Source organism: Haemaphysalis longicornis, unplaced genomic scaffold (genome assembly GCF_048455015.1).
Source record: "Haemaphysalis longicornis isolate Haplotype H1 unplaced genomic scaffold, Haemaphysalis longicornis Haplotype H1 scaffold_647, whole genome shotgun sequence".
NCBI classification, from domain to species: domain Eukaryota; kingdom Metazoa; phylum Arthropoda; class Arachnida; order Ixodida; family Ixodidae; genus Haemaphysalis; species Haemaphysalis longicornis.
In genome coordinates, this window is record NW_027526416.1 from 79,865 (window position 1) to 97,217 (window position 17,353).

Genomic DNA, 17,353 nt, shown 5'->3' on the forward strand with positions numbered 1-17,353 from the left:
GCGTGCGGATGTTTAGAAGAGTGGCTGCCGAAGGCGGTTAACGAATGCTCGTCCTCACGTGGAGCCCACAGTTCCGAGCAGCGGAGCCCACGTTTATTAGGCCTACCTCTACGTTTCTCCCGCTGTCGCAACTCTCCAAGAGATCTCACTGGGACTAGAGAGAGAGAGAAATAAACTTTATTGCGATACGTAGCTAGGAGGGGGCGGTGACCGGTAGTTGCAGTTTGCCGGTGACCAAGGCAGCCCGTTCCGTCAGACTTTGTTGCATCTGCGGGTCGGAGCTAGCGCCGCCTCCCATTGCTCGGTGGTACGGATGAGTGGAAAGGGGTCGTTGTTGCATGCCCACGTGGTATGAATGATAGTGTCAAATTTCAAGCCACATGCGGGGCAGTTGGGGGACTGAGGGGCTAGAAGCCGCGGACACTGTCGCGTGACCCTCAGCAACGGCGAAGAGAACGGCCATGTGGATGCTCGGAAAAGAAGCTTGCTCAGCAGCCTTTGCAGCAAGTGCGGCCTGTTGTCGGACAACGGTGAATAGGCCTAATAAAAGAGGAACTACGCGACCACGTCATCAGAGCCATCGCAACGGGCTTGGACGATGAGTTCGAAGGTGAGACGAACAACTTACAGAACGGCTCCTATTTTACGATTATCTGTGGCCCTGGTAACATACCGCGCGTACGTGTTGTGAGGGATCGGCCGACTCTTATGGCTGCAAACCCTGGCTTAGTGGAAAAGTATATTTCAACACTGTAGCCGTGCAGAGTCCGCGCTGTTGATTTGAAGAAAGTTGGTAGCGCTCTGTATTTAACAGCAGTACGAGAAGTTGAGGAACTCCGTTTTAGTTGCATATTCAGGTGGGTACGCTGCACAATTTTCCTTGGAGCAATAGATCCACGCTTCCCGTGTTTACTGCATCTGATCTCTAAATCTTGTTCAAACGGATATGTTTGAGGACCCACTGCATGCAATCATCCCTGAGTTTGTGCAAGAGAAATTATGAATGGGTAGGTGCGTTGTCGCAGCCACATGGGAATTACGGGAATCGGAGAGTCGCCAGGGAACTTTTGAAGGCAGCTGTCATCGTCGTACGTAGTATGCGGTTCGGAACTCCGTGCTAGTGACTCCAAATCTGGTACGTAGTTTCCTGAAACTGACATGATGCAAGTGATATGGATATATGGGGTATCGTCCAGGGCAGCCAAAACGCTGTTGCATTGAAAGCACGTAAGGCGACTTAAGTGTGCCTTAAAAAATGATTTTCGTGTGTCGTAGGTGTACAGCAGCATAGTAAAGACAAAAATAGGTGTAGCATAGCTGCTAACCGCGCGTGCTTGGTTTCGGTCATGTTCTGTCACGACTTGTTTTCTTTCTTTCCGAGTTGAATGCACACCAAATTTTCGGGTCATCGGCGGCTCACAACGCAAGGTGTTTTGCTTCCTGGAGCACATAATGGAGTTTTATTTAAAAGAGCAGCATGACGGCTTCATATTTAGCGAGATAGCTCATGGCGGTGGCTGAAACTATAAAAGTTTTCTACCGAGACTATAAGTTTAAAGAACTGTGGAGGTGTTCAGTTTATGAACTAAATTTGATTTTCCACTTCTCCCCGAGAACTTTGACACACTGCTTATGTGGGAGCATAAACTAGCAGGTGCGCGCATGCTGCACTGGAATCTGTCGTTGCTACATACCAGGCTGGGGCTACTTGCGGGAAAAATAATTATTCGATGATGTTGATTTTACCAATGCAACATTCCCATACTCACCCGATGTCGCTCTTATCTTTCGTTATCAAGAACAAACCCAGCTGTTCCATGGCTTCTGACGAGGCGTTCGATGCTTGCGGTCACCGCACCGGAAATGACGAATCCAACAGTTCCGAAGTCGCCCGAACGACTTCTGCAACCGGAAATCTTACGGGGGCGGACAGCAGCCGCCGGCTCGTGTTCGCAGATCTTTACGCGAACGACGCCGATGGTTTGTTTTGTCGCCGGGTCTTGTCAGAACTGAGCCAGTTGTCTCCCTACGAGCGTGACGTCGCAGTGTTACTCGTACAGCGAGTTTTGTTCGAAGTTAAATACAGGGGCGTTCAGAACGAAGAGCATGGGCTGCAGTCGCCGCACACGACAATGCCATCCGGCAGAGGAAACTGGGAGCTTGATGCTGTCGCCCCAAATGGATGGACAGGGATGCCGAGCACGTGTCGCGCGGTCTCTGTGCTGAGGTTGGCGGCTCATGTCGGTTGTCGCGGATGGATCGAATGGCACGGTGAGTACTCTGCTGAGGGCCCATCTTATAGCGTGTGATGCTTTCGTGGGAGGTACTTCAAAGAATACAGGAATGGAGGGAGGGGGGAAAGGAATTGCTTTCAACTTTATTTACCCACAAAAAATGCGTTGCTTCTAGAAGTACGGCAATACGCCTTTTTGTGGGCCTAAACGTTTTTTGTGTGCACAACTTCTTTGGCAATAAAAATTTATAAAAACCCTCTCTTCTATTGAGCTCATTACGTTGAACTCCTCTTATTACGCCTTCGGGTGGGATGTGTCGAAGTCAGCCCATAACCCCTGGTTTATTTAGAAAGCTCCGCAGGCGCGACGCTCGCTGATATCCCGTATCCTTCCTTCTCATGTAAAGGGACATAACTCATCATTACCGTCTCCTCCGCAACATCGCACCGTCCTCCGACGGTGGCGGGCTTGGCTGAGGGCCAACAGGGACCACAGAGATCTGTGCAGCCAACAGGGACCACAGAGCGGCCCGTAGATCTTCGGGGGGGAGCAGCCCATCTAGACCACGAGTACGGAATATCAGGGGTAAGGGTTTGACGGAAAGAAATGTGGGAGACGAAGTGGCCCGTACACAGCGCCAATAGGTGTGCTGATTGTCCGGATAGCTAGCCACCGCATACCTGACAGTTCGGACGGCCTAGTGACTTCTGTATGGAGTGGAGAAAGAAGGAGATCACAGGGGAGGGACAACGTCTGCGCCTGTAGCGTGTCTTCGTGACATGAATTTAGACGGGCAGGGAGGTAGCATTCTTGCTGTCCGGAGGTTAACGAGAATGTCTGTGGCGCCTTTCATGATGCACCGCTCTATCCACTCTTGGATTGTATTCCTCAGGTCACGGCTGAGTAATGCCGGGAAATGAGCGTCGCGGTCCAGAGCGTGAGCTCGTTCATTACCCTTTTTGGTGGCTAGGGATCCATTCGAGGAAAACGTGTGCTTGCATGTATGTTGTCAGCAGACCCGTAGCCAGGAATTTTTTTCGAGGGGGAGGGGGGGGGGTGCCCACTCGCTCTAGGCCTTGACTATTTGAAGAAAGTACCCATTTTGAGTAATTAGTTTCCGTAAAAATAGCACTATGTAAATTATTTGAGTTTTTGAGTACTATTCTACTCTTTTATATCTTTAGTTTGGAAAGTAATCTACCAAATAGTACAATATTTTCATACGGACAATATGTCTCAACAAATTCCGCTAATAAAAATAAATCTACGTTACTGTGGGCCAAAAATAAAACGACGAATAGCCGAAATATTTTTGTACGTTTTTTTATTTCTGCACATAACCGGTTAAAACCACTGCGGCAAAAATAAAGTGGGTTGAGGTGGTGGAAGACGGGGACCGGTGTCCACTTCTTGGAGGTGGGGCGGTCGTCTTGAGGCCGGCTCTGCAAGAAGCGGCCAGGTCCTTCTATTGCGTACGATGGGCCGCTGTGCGATCGCGGATCGATGTTCGATCGCGGAGCAAACTCGACATAAGAAATGCTGATGCATTGTATATGCGTTCTATTACGCTCTCGCACTTATGTAAAATTGCACAAATCTAGAAAGCTTGCCTTCGGAAGCTTGTTGAAGTAGTTCATCAGTGTTGAAACTTGCAGCTTCTTTTTTGTGCTCATAATGACGAACGCAGAGAACGCCACACATAAGAGGGCAAACACGCCATATATTCCGTCCCAAACACGGGCTGAACTGCAGTGCGTCTTGGCCTCCACTGCAAAGGACCTCGGCCCTGTGTCGCACCATGTCGCAGATTTTGCTTGGTGGGGGCGGAGAGAGAGACAGAGAGAACAACATTGTTTAAGCTTAGGGATCAGGGGAAGGGGGATGGTGATTGCGATTGCCAGGGCCTGCACAGATGGGTGGTCACTGTTGTGAACCGGGGTCATCATCATCATCACCAGCCTATCTACGCCCACTGTAGGGCAAAGGCCTCTCCCATTATTCTCCAATTACCTTGGTCCTGTGCCAACTGTGACCAATTTATCCCCGCAAACTTCTTGAACTCATCTGCCCATCTAACTTTCTGCCGCCCCCTGCAACGCTTGCCTTTCTAGGGATCCCTAGACACTAGGATCCCTAGGGATCCCTTAATGACCAGCGGTTATCTTGCCTTCGCATTACATGCCCTGCCCACGTCCATTTCTTCTTCTTAATCTCTACTAATATGTCCTTAACACGTGTTTGTTCCCTGACCCACTCCGCTCTCTTCTTGTCCTTTAATGTTACACCTATCATTTTCCGCTCCATTGCCCGCTGAGTCGTTCTCAATTTAAGTTGAACCCTCTTAGTTAGCCTCCAAGTTTCTGCCCCGTAGGTGAGTACTGGTAAGATGCAGCTGTCATACACTTTCTTCTTCAGCGACAATGGTAGGCTGCTATTCATTATCTGAGAATGTCTGCCATATGCACTACACCCCATTCTGATCCTTCTAATTATCTCTGTCTCATGGTTGGGATCTGGGGTCACAACTTGTCCTAAGTAGATATATTCGCTTACCACTTCCACTGCCTCGCCACCTATCTCAAACCGCTGTGCTGTCCCGAGGTTATTGATCATTACTTTAGTTTTCTGCATATTAATTTTCAGGCCCACGATTCTACTCTGTTCGTCCAGTGCGGGAAGAATGCTTTGCAATTCGTCCCCCGAGTTACTTAGCAAGGCAACGTCATCAGCAAATCTGAGGTTACTGAGGTATTCTCCATTAACCGTTACTCCCACCTGTTCCCAATCCAACGTTCTGAATACTTCTTGTAAACATGCTGTGAATAACATTGGAGAGATTGTGCCTCCTTGTCTGACACCCTTCCTTATAGGTATTTTACTGCTCTCCTTATGAAGGATGATGGTAGCTGTGGACCCGCTGTAGATATCCTCTAGTATTCTTACATAATGCTCATCTACCCCCTGGTTCCGTAATGCCTGAATGACTGCTAGAGTTTCGACCGAGTCAAATGCTTTCTCATAATCTATGAAGGCTATATATAGGGGTTCAGTATACTCAACCCACTTCTCTATCACCTGATTGATCGTGTGAATATGGTCCATTGTTGAATAACCTTTACGGAACCCCGCTTGTTCTTTAGGTTGACTGAAATCTAAGGTTGCAGAAATTCTGTTAGCGATTACCTTGGTAAGTACCTTGTAGACGACTGACAATAAGCTGATCGGCCTGTAATTTTCCAAGTGCTTCATGTCGCCTTTCTTATGGATTAGGATGATGTTCGCGTTCTTCAAGCTTCCGGTACCATTGCGGTAGACATTGCGTATACAGGTTTGCCAGTTTTTCGAGTACAATTTCTCCGCCATCCTTCAAGAGGTCTGCTGTTATCTGATCCTCACCAGGTGCTTTGCCCCCTTTCATTTCTTTCAAAGCCTTCCTTACTTCTTCGGTCGTTACTGGTGGGATGTCTATCTCCTCTGAACTACTGTCTCGTTCGGCATTATCCTGGATGTCCCGGCTACTGTACAGATCCCTATAGAACTCCTCGGCCGCTGTGACTATTTTATCCCTATTTGTGATGGCATTGTCTTGCTTATCTTTAAGTCGATACATCTGATTTTTCCCCACGTCAAGACGCCTCTTCACTGCTTTCAGGCTACCTCCGTTCTTTACAGCGTATTCTATCCTCTCCATATTATACTTCCGTATGTCAGCTGTCTTACGCTTATTGATTAACTTCGAGAGCTCGGCTAGTTCTATTCTGTCAGCTGCGGTGGAGATTCTCATAGTTTGCCGTTTCCTGATTAGATCTTTCGTGTCCTATGAAAGTTTGCCAGTATCCTGTCTAGCCATAGTGCCCCCGACTTCTACTGCACACTCCGTGATAATGCGAGTAAGGTTGTCGCTGGCTTCCTGTGTCGTAAGCTCGGCTTCCTCGTTAAAGGAGCCATGAAGAGAAAATACAAGTTGGGCTTATTAGAAAGACTGCTTAGTCCCGATAACAATGACGCCAATATCATCGCAATCTTCGAACAAATAACGGAGGTATTAAGGAAAACGTGTGAAGCAGTGGCGACCCCCTAGCCAATTTCCCGCAACTTTTCTATGACGTCACGGAACCTTGTTTGTGCGGTTGGCGGCCGCCTAACTGACCTGTCGCGATGACACATGACTGGACGTCTGTAATGGGGCCTCTAGTTCCGTTTGACCGCATCACTTGAATGCTAACGTGCAGTTAACGCACTGAAAATTATGTTGTATTGTTGGCCCGTATGACGTCATCCTTGCTCATAACACGTCACTGTGGCGCAAAATTTGAAAGTTTTCAAATACTTCTTGCTTTTTTTTCGTTAAAAAACATCGTTTGTGGCTCTAATGGAGCTGAGTGAGATACTGAATCCTAGTTCTTTCAAATTACACGAAGTTGTATTTTCTCTTCATGGCTCCTTTAAGGGCGGAATATCGGTTCTGCAGCGCCATCCTGAATTCTTCTACTTTACGTCTTATTGTTAGCTCATTTATCGGCATCTTTCGTACTAGCTTGTTGCAGACCCTCCTCAAATCTAGCCTAATTCGAGGTCTTACCATACGGTGGTCACTACACCTTACCCTTCCGAGCACTTCCACATCCTGCACGACGCCAGGGTTATCGCATATTATGAAGTCTATTCCATTTTTATGCTCCCCATTCGGGCTCCTCCAGCTCCACTTCCGACTCTCCCGTTTACAGACGAAGGTATTCATTATGAGGTAGGTTATTCCGTTCTGCAAACTCAACTAGTAGGTCCCCCCTACTATTTCTACAGCCCAGACCATAGTTCCCAACTGCCTTGTCTCCAGCCTGATTCTTGCCTACTTTAGCATTGAAGTGCCCCATAACTACGGTATACTGTGTTTTTACTTTAGCCATTGCCGATTCCACATCTTCATAGAAGCTTTCCACTACTTGGTCGTCGTGGCTGGATGTGGGCGCGTAGCCCTGCACCACCTTGAGCTTGTACCTCTTATTCAGCCTAATTACAAGACCTGCTGCCCTTTCGTTAATGCAATAGTATTCTTCAATGTTGCCAGCTATGCTTTTATTGACTAGAAATCCCACTCCCAGTTCTCCTCTGTCCTATAGACCCCGGTAACATAGGACGTGTCCATTTTTCAGCACCGTAAATGTTTCGCCTGCCCTCCTAACTTCGCTAAGCCCTATTACATCCCATTTAATGACCTCTAATAACTCGAACAACACCTCTAGACTCGCTTCGCTAGATAAGGTTCGCGCTTTAAACGTTGCCAGGTTCAGATTCCATTGGCGGCCTGTCTGGGGTAGCATGGTGAACCGGGTGAACCGGGGTAGCATGGTCGAAATGGGCCGCGGTTGATGTCGTGCGGGAGCACTCATGAGGACCAAGTAGAGGGAGAAAGAAAACTTTATGTAAAAGTATTTACATTCTTGACCAGCGTGAACAGGCAGTGACGTAGTTCCGTCCACTTCCTCGCGCTGTTATTCGGAACGCACCAATCACAAAAATCCATGGCGCTCATACCCTCGCCCACACTTTCCCACAGAGAGGGCACGTTTCCCTCTCGCACACGTGAAGGTCGGGTTGACTCCGGTGAGGCAATCTGCCTAAGGTCGAAGCCCTTCGGACCACCGATGTTGAAGCGTCGGGAGGAAATCTGGGATCACATCTGGTATTCTGGCATGGGAGCCGCTGTGGCGGCAAAGTCGGTATCGCAGGCGCCCTACTCTGTTTATCGGGCGGCGGCTGTCGCGTGCGGCTTCCTGTGCTCTTTTCTGGTGCTCCGGGTTGCTTACGCGGCGTAGGACACGGGCACGGAAAGATATGCTCAGTTTTGCACGTGGTCATCTGCTGTAGACAAATTTCTTGACGCAGCGGGGTGCCGAAAGCCCTGCTGCTGAAGAACACCCCCCCTCCCCCTCCCCTCATAAAAATTTCGGGAAGGGGGGGGGGCCCTAGGGCTCCCCCTCTGGCCACGGGCCTGGTTGTCAGGCAAGTGTGGACAGGGGATGAAATGTCATTCGTGCCGAAGCTTCCTAGTGCTCCCTGGCTGTCCGTGCGGACTGCAATGTGATTCGTTTGATGCTGGTGAAGTACAGTGGCTTCCGCGATGGCATGAGACTGCAGCTGTGAGCGAGGGGACTTCCCTTCACAGGTGCGGCACTTGCTGATATCAAGTATTCTTTATTCTGCGCCGTAATATATTTTCGGCGAGCCTACCGGAACGACATCGAAAGACTTTTTCTAGAAAGCCATAAATATGTTTACTCTCTCCTCCTTTGCCCGTTTCAGTTTTCGCACTGCCAGATTCCAGCTTGAGGTGGGCGCTCGCTTCTGGCTGCCACCGACTTTGTCTTCTGTTGTCGGTGATGATGTCCTTCCGCGGACGCTTTTTTTGGAATGGCTGGGGACCGCTACAGATGTGGGCACGTAACACTCAAGACAACATTTCTCAATGACCTTAACGATATCCTAGTAAAAACCATAGCGGGTAATTCAAATTCAATAGAACGCTCAACTGCGTGCCTGACCCACGGTACGGAAAGCCCCGAGTTTTGTGCTGTTTCTAAAACAACGACGCATCGAAACACGAACAATGTTCAAGCGACCAGCGTGTTTGGAGGGCGATCCAACAGCATGGAGCCTCGACGTTACTTAATTCGGCTTGACAGCTCCTTGTGTGCCCTGGCGAACATTTACCACGGCTATTCTCAGGGCACGGCCGCTCGATGGACCTAGTTTCCATCGAGCGGCCGTGCTCAGGGAGTGTTCCACTGCCTTCTCTGTTTTAACGTCTCTTTCGTACGCGGCAGCTATTTTAGAGCACCGTATTCCTGACGCCGCGCCGTGTTTCAACCTTCAGGGCCCCCAATCTGCACAGCCTGGGAAGCGGACGCAGCGATGAACACGACAGCTTCACAGCTGCACCCACTGCTTCTAAGGAGTGGGTGAAAAGTTAATGGGTGTGTGGGCATGCAAGTAATTGAAGGTGAGTGCACAATGGTGGGCAGTGTTGATATGTACCTGGGTAATATGTAGAAAACATGGCACGGAAAAGGATGTTGTGAGGGCGTGTGTTGGATTGCACAAACATCTATTGTTGAGCAGAGTTAGTTGACAGTGGTGACCGCCATTTTTGCCGGCCACCCGGGAGATCAGTAAAGCTTGAACCTCCTTCTCTGGGCTGCGCAGGGCCTCCATCCGCTACTCAGACCGTCAGACGTGGTTATTTTTGGGTGAGGGTCCCTCAGGCATCTTCAGATTCAGATTCATCTTCAAGTGCTGAGGGGCACCGAGGAAGTGGGGGGTGATACAGTTGGGTGAAGGTTAGGTTAGGTGTACTTTGAAGGAATTGGGAAATCCTTGGTTGGTGTGTGTACGATGGCACGCCTGTTCTTGGTGAATGATGATTTGTGTATGTTTGCCTGAAACATTCATTTTTGCTCGGCTCCAGTAAACCTTTCACTAACTCACTCAGTCACTCGCTCGCTCGCTCGCTCGCTCGCTCACTCACTCACTCACTCACTCACTCACTCACTCACTCACTCACTCACTCACTCACTCACTCACTCACTCACTCAATAAATAAATAAACAAACAAATAAATAAATAAATAAATAAATAAATAAATAAATAAATTGCTATTTGTATGGGGTTTTCGGTATCTATAGGATTTGGCCCAGTGGTAGGCTTACGAGGTTACACTCGCTCGGATGGTGAATTCTCGAAACATCAAGTAGAGGGACGGTAGTGTTAAAACATCTATTTTACTCTTTAGGTGGTGAAAGAGCAGCCCCGTTGAGCGTCACCCTCAGTCCAGGACTCCAGTGGCGGACCCGTTGCTGGTTTTGCGAGTCAGTGCTGGACAGAGCAGCCTTCCAAGAGGGCAGGGTGGGGATGCGTATAGGGGTAAGCCAGTCTGGTGGTCGCGGGCACTCCCGTAGTGAATGGTAGAGGTTGGGAGTGGGGATACTGCCAGCCAGCAGCTGCTAGATTACTGGGTTGGAAACGAAAGGTGCTCCTGGTGCAAGTTGAGAAACGTGTGTGCTGCCGCCACGACGTGGCGTCGGCACGGGATAATCAGTGGTGGGAACGGAGGTAATGATTTTCCTTGTGTGCGGTGGTAGGCGAGCGTGACGAGAGGTAATTGGGGTGGGACAATGAAAGCTGATGTCTGTGAGGCACCCTAGATCTGTCCTTCCACTACTGACGCCCGGCAGGTCATTTGTGCGCGCTCATTACCAGGAAGGGAGGCATGACCAGAGGTCCAGATGATACAAATGAGAAAAGCGTGGATGGCCAAAGCATCAGGTAACGTTGTTTTTTAGGACAGAAAGCAGTCCGGAAGAATATGCATGGGGGGGCTTGGGAGCCTGTTGCAATAAGAGCTCAGGTATCGTCAGCTTCCGCGGGCCGTGCCGTGGGGATGTGGGTACGGGCCATGGCCGTTTCCTTGGCCACCCTGCTAGAGTTGGTGCGGAGAGAGCACGATTTGTGCGCATGGCCAGTAGCTAGCTGTAGTGACCACTGCCACTTTGGTGGTGCATCCGGCTGGGTAGTTGGCAGCACTGGTGTAGAGCACACGTGGGCGGGCTAGCGCATCGGTTCGGGAACGGCGCCTGCCCTGGTTGTGCTCCGCGTGCATGTTGTTAGAGGGCGGGGCAACTTGTAAGCGTGCACAAATGGTGAGGGCGAGAGCCATTTGGTCTGGTAGGTAGGTGTATATCGGCTTCTGCAATCGCGAATAGTTTTAGGGGCGAAGCTCCTTAAGTCATGGGTCTGTCCATCCCTTGTGTCTCGTGGTACGTGACCGCCGCATGCTTTCGGAGATGTCGCAAAGTGGGCCGCGTTGCTCGCGCAAGAACCGGCTGCAACCGGCAGCGCAAACTCGGAACCGGGAGCGCGAGCTTGTCTGTGTTCGCCAACGGAGGCGCGAGCGCACGTGCACTGCGAGGGGGAGATCACGCAAGAGATCACGCCACGAACGCAGACAGTCGTTCTCGGAGATCGAACGAGACGCAAGGACCTTGGCTCGTTTCCTCTCGTCTTGTTCGGGCACAAGTTCGCCCGAAATAAAAGTTCTTTCTTTACCGTTGTGTCCCATCCTACGTGACAAATTGTGGTGGAGGTGCGGGGTAGTCCTCGATGGCGCGGGGTCTTTCACCAGGTCTGGGCCTGGGAGCATTGACTCCGAAAATAAAAGTTGATTTGTACAATGTACGCACACAGTCTTACGTCTTTCTTAATGATGTAATGGCCGAACTTTCACGGGAGAGTTACGGTTACCGATGATCTCCCCCTCTTGAGCTTCGCCCCACTTATCATCATTCATTCCGTGGATATGGCGTGATTTTTTTAAAAGTGAACTTGGCTATTACAAGTCGATGCATATGCCTGACCCCACCGTATTTCGGAAGCGAAAGCGTGTGGCATGGAGCTGTGGCCCAACGCTAGATGGCTTACATTCTCCGCCACGGCGCGCAATGCAATTTCTTGTTCCTCGCCATACGCTAGATAAGGATTTATAGATAATGAAAGAAAAACAAAAAAATGGCTTCTCCTTCCGCGAACGCTCGCGCCGAAGCAGCGCGAGCTCATTGGACGGCTTCGCCGGCGTCGCGCCATGGCGCGTGCCCGGTGGAAAGAAAGTTCTAGTATAACCTCCTTGGAAGAGGCGCTGCTGAAGGTGACTCGCAAGGAACGCTCGCCCGCTTCTCAAGCGCGTCTCGCAGCACAGCACGCGAGGCAGACTATCGTACTGAACAGCGTAGCCCACGTTTCGTTCTTTCGTAGGCTTAGCTCTCCGTCTCTCCCGCTTTCTGGCGACTCTTCAAGGAGAAGCCGCGGACGCTGTCTCTAGACAATGGATTGTTACGCGCCTGCAGTGCACGAGAGGACGGCCTTGTGGACGGTGGATAAAGAGGCTAGGCTCATCAGCCTGTACAGCCAGTTCGCCCTGCTGTGGGACCACCGCCAAGAGGGCTACTACAAGAGGGAGCAACGCCAGCACGCCTTGCGAGCCATCGCCAGGGGATTGGACAACGAGTTCGAAGGTGGGAAGGGTAACTTGCCCAACCGCTTCCATTTTTATGTTTCTGTAGATGTAGCCCCGGCAACACACCGTGTATAAACCGCACTCGCATGGTCGCAATCCCTGGCGTAGTACAAAAATGCCACGTTATACCTATGTTGGCCACACACTGGATTTCATGTGTGCTCGGAGTATTTTTCTCTTTCTCCTCATGCCGAGGGTCATGAGCACATTTTTCTCGCCCGCAGTGCCCAGAGTGAAGGATAAAATCAAGAGCCTTCGCGACTACTTCGTGAAGGAGCTTAAGAAAGAAGAAGGAATGCGACAATCAGGATACGTGTCCCCCTGGACGCACTTCCGGTCCTGGGAATTCCTCCGTCCAGTAATCCGTGCCACCGAAGACGGGCCACAAGTCGTCGACCTGCCTCATCTTGTAAGTGTCGCTCCTTTCGCTGTTTCCGAAAAAGGTAGCAGTTGAAATGTGACTATACTGGCTGGTTTCGTCAGGGGCAGTACGTATGTTAAGAGTAAGACTGATTTATTGATTGATTGTGGGGTTTAACGCGCCAACGCAACGCAGGCGATGAGGCGCACCGTGGTGGAGGGCTCCGGATTAATTCTGACCACCTGGGGTTCTTTAACCTGCGCCGAAATCTCGAACACACGGGTGTTTTCGCTTTTGCCGCCATCAGAAAACCGGCTGCCGTGGCCGGAAATCAAACCCATGTCCTCGGACTCAGCAGCACAAACGCCATAGCAATTCAGAAACGGGGATAAACGTTGAAACATGGTGACGCTGGCCGTCTGGAGGACCTCTTCTCTGCGGAAGGGGGGGGGGGGGGGGGGGGGAGTGCCAGCCACACCTAACTTATCCCACTGTGGAGTTTCTGCCCACTGCGTTAGTAAACTCTCCCTTGATCGTGATATCGCGTTGGAAATTGCTTGAATTGCCTCCAATTGCTTGAATCAATAGCATTCATTACATATATAGTGCAACACGTTTGTTCTGCGCGAAAAAGTTAGCCAATGGTGTAAAAACCTGCACAAATTTTTTGTAAAATAATTACACTATTGGCGGAGCTGAAATTTATAAAATGTAGAAATATTTCGTATGTTGGATTTAGCAACCCACAATTCTCATACTCACAGACTGGCATTGTCGTCTTCCAGCCGACGCCGCCGCCTTGCGTCAAGAACGAGCCAAACTCGTCTATGGCTTTCGACGAGGTGTCTGAAGCGAGCGGTCATGGCATCAGAAGAGCACCAGCCAACAGCATCGACGTCATGAGAATGGTCCCTGAAAACGAAAGTCAGTCGGTGGTGGATGGCAGCAGCTGCTTCGTGGTCCCAGAACTTCACAAGACCGACGTTGACGCTCTGTTCTGCCTCCGCGTATTATCGGAACTGCGCCAGCTGTCGAGCTACAAACGTGACCTCACAAAAACACGCATAGAGCGAATGTTGTTTGAAGTTAAACACATGACCGAAGAGTGCAGAGAGTAGAGGACTCGGTGGACGAAAACGACAACGGAGAGTTTTTAGCATGACGGCTAGCGTAGGCAAACGCTACGGCCGTGGGTGCCGGGGCACGACTGGGCAGGTGCGAATTCGTTCCTCGGGGATGGTGGCCCATGCCTTGCCGAGCCTCCGCATTCGTTCCGGTGAGGGGCGACCTCCTCGCCCTCCCTGCGCGCGCATGCGCAGTTGGGACCCAGTAACCCACCGCCGTAGCGTTAGCGTAGGCTAGCCGCTATGTTAAAACTCTCTTCCGTAAGTGGGGAGTGAGAGAGAGATGATAAACCATCAGATGGTTGGGCAGGGAGGCGGGGCACATCTCTCGCTATCTCTGGGGTTAGGTTGGGCAAGGACGCTAGTCATCGTGGATATAATGACACGCTGAAGTATACAATTGAGGATCTGTGGCAGGCGCACAGGGTAGTTATTTGAAATAATACGAAAATGACGATAAAAGAGTTTAGGATTAAATGCAGCCTTGCTTACTCCTAAAAGCTTTGTTTCGGGGAATAAGACAATGTATTTCTTTCGGTGCGTGAATATAAGTTCTTTTGTACTTTTATATTTTTTTCGTGAATAAAATGTAATGACGTCAGTTAATTGGGTTAGACTATTACGTGTCTCCGCTCGCTGTGCCTTTCGGGAATCCATGACCACCTTCGTCGTACGGTACGGCTCGAAGACAACGCATTCGCTATGGTTGCCTGACGACGCCTTGTGTCCGCCAGCGTCACGTCAGCCATTTCTCTGCGAATCACTAAAGTTAGACAAGCTTACTTCTGCTGTGACGTGTCTTGTTCGCCTCAGCCGTTGTAGAGTATCTGTTTCCCGAAGCCGCTGGAGGGCTACAAGTTTTACGGCCATGTGCCAAGTCAGAAATACACATTGTAAGACGAAGCATGGTTGCTTCTCTGCTTTTTGCACAAGCACGCTAGTTTGGAAGAGGAGGGAAGCTTGGCGAGAGCACTCCCTCCGGCTCCAAGGTGACAAAGCCAGGATTACTGTCATTCGCGGACCCTAATTATGCCCAATGATGTATTTCGCGAATAAAAATCAAAAACTAAAATTAAGAAGTGCGTAGAGTGGCGGCATCATAATGGAATTCCTTTTTCTTCATAATGTTATGGCCACGCACTTGTGCCAGCTGGCTTGACATTCTGCGCCATCCCATACGGCCTCCAAAGAGGGCTGCACTGTACGAGTCCAGACGGCAGAACTCACGTGGACTTCCAGCAGCTCGCTGGTGAGACAGTGGAGGACAAACCCTGAGCATTTAGGCTCTGACCTCCATACTATCTGGATAAAGTTGACTCCAAATAGTCCGAAGCGCGACCTGCGGATAAGGACGAGCAGTGTGGATTGAGACAAGGTCAGGAGTCAGGACGCTGTTCAGACAATATGAAGCCAACCAGCCTGTCTCTGAGGTACAACATAAGGCAGCAGCCCTTGCCACCCGCACATTGGAGATCGACCCAGAGCTTCCTACCAAGGATGAGCACCTTGCCAATACGGCTCCGCCGCTTCCACCGACCCACTGCACCTGCTCTGCCCGTACTGCTAGGACTCCGCCATGCGCTGGAAAAATACTGAAAAAGAACGACCGCAGAAGATTGGCTCCTTCTTCCGCGAAGGGCACGTGCCGTAGCAGAGCGAAATCATCGGTTGGCCTCGATGGCGTCGCGTGCCGATGTGGCGAGGAACGCTTGTCTGTTTCTCACGGGGATCCCGCGTTTCGCTCTTTTCTAGGCTTATCTCTCCATCTCTCGCGCTCTTTTGCGACTCTAAGTACTCACGGTGAAGACAAGCCGCGCACGCTGTCGCGTTAACCTCAGAGACGATGAAGAGAACGCCTTTTTGGACACTCGATAAAGAATCTCGGCTCGAGGATTTGCAGTAAGGTCGGCCCGGACTACTGTCACGAGGCCTGCAACAGGAGGAACCAACGTGACCACGCCGTTGGAGCCGTCGCAACGAGCTTGGGCGACGCGTTCGAAGGTGAGATGAAAAGTGCGCAAAACAGCTTTTTTTTTTCTTTATTGCGCCACAGCGCATACTATTTTACGGTTATGTGTGGGTTTGCTTCCATGCCACGTGTATCGGTTGCGTGAGGGCCGAACTCTTTTGACGCAAACCGTGGATTTGTGGGGAAAAATATATTTTAGGTCTTCAACACTAGCCGTGTAGAGCCGCGCACTCGATTTGGGGAAGGCCGGTAGCGCCGTTTGTTTGAGCGCTGTGGGAAGAGTGCAGGACTCTTAAATGCAGAGCACTTTAGGGGTTCGCCTTGTCGTCGTAGCTCGCTCGCTGGACCCCATGAGAGCCTAGCTTTGTCAAATGGTGGGGGAGAGTTGGCGTTTCGTCGTAGCGGCGGTCGTCGCGGCGTAACCAAGAGGCTTCGAATACTAAGCGGTTTATATTGGCCGCGAGGCATGGACCCACCAGAGGCCGGCGCTGTGATCGTTTTGACGTCACTTGCACGATTACCGTTCCTATCTTGCTGCACAGTTTGCTGGCAGCGCGTGATACTTCGCTTAGGAAGCGCGTTCTAAAAGTATTTTTGCGTTAATTTCCGTATTTGAAGTTAATTCTCAGTGCGTCAAGCGCAGTTTGACGTCATGGAGATTTTATAACCGTATCAACTGTGGAACAGTCTCCGCAAACAACTTGATCGTGGTGGCGTATGACGTATGCGAGCGAAGCGTAAGCTGCGGCTCGTTTCCCAGATCAACAATGTAGACTACTATGATCGCCAAGCTCAGTTTCTAGATTTCCCTTGTTTGCAACAAATGTATAAAGCAGGAAATCGTGAAGCGTTTACTGCTCACAGAAACGCTCCGCACACACACCCGCCGCGCCTGCCCGCACGGCCGACGGAGCAGCTCGAACCGACGCAGGTCGCGGCGGCAACACCTTGTCGCCTCTTTAAAATCACACAAGTCGTCGAAAATAATTTCCAGATCGGTGAAAGTGGATGTTAGTGTGGTGAAAAATTGTGCTAGGTACTGTCATCGGCTGTGGTTTTCAAAGCGATGCTCAAATATCTGCCGCGATTTTTGCCGACCGGCCGCGGAGGTCGGTCGGCATTTGGATAGCATAAAATCACCGCCTCTTCTTCAAAAGAAACAATGAAATTGTTGTCTAAGCCACTGAAAAGCAAAGAAAAATGGAGCTACGACGTGCCGCAATAAAAGTTGGAACAATATGTACACAGGAAAAAAAAAATCGCATTCGGGGAGTACGAGGAGGAGGACAAACTTTATTTGATTGATTGTAACGAGCCAAAACGCAGACGATGAGGCGCGCCGTAGTGGAGGGCTCCGGATTAATTTTGACCACCTGGGGATCTTTATCGTGCACCGAAATCTCGTACACACGGGCGTTTTTGCTTTTCGCCTCCATCAGAAAAGCGGCCGCCGCGGCCGGGAACGACAAACTTTATTTATCCCATCCGTTGTGATTGCGGTCACTCTGGACCAGTGAGGGGTGCACCCAGGGAACTAAATTTTTCTCCCATGACTTTTGTTGCAAAGGTGTTGACGGTAATAAAAGCGCTACTATTCCT

The 17,353-nt window shown here is 50.4% G+C and overlaps 1 protein-coding gene across 1 annotated transcript; it reads left to right on the forward strand.

Moving 5' to 3' along the window:
• The first annotated feature begins 11,930 nt into the window (after positions 1-11,930).
• Positions 11,931-14,368, forward strand: LOC144144186 (uncharacterized). Its single transcript, XM_077675550.1, has 3 exons — positions 11,931-12,298; positions 12,525-12,709; positions 13,447-14,368. The coding sequence occupies exons 1-3, from the start codon at positions 12,109-12,111 to the stop codon at positions 13,777-13,779; spliced, it is 708 nt and encodes a 235-aa protein (XP_077531676.1). The 5' UTR covers positions 11,931-12,108; the 3' UTR covers positions 13,780-14,368.
• Positions 14,369-17,353: the final 2,985 nt, after the last annotated feature.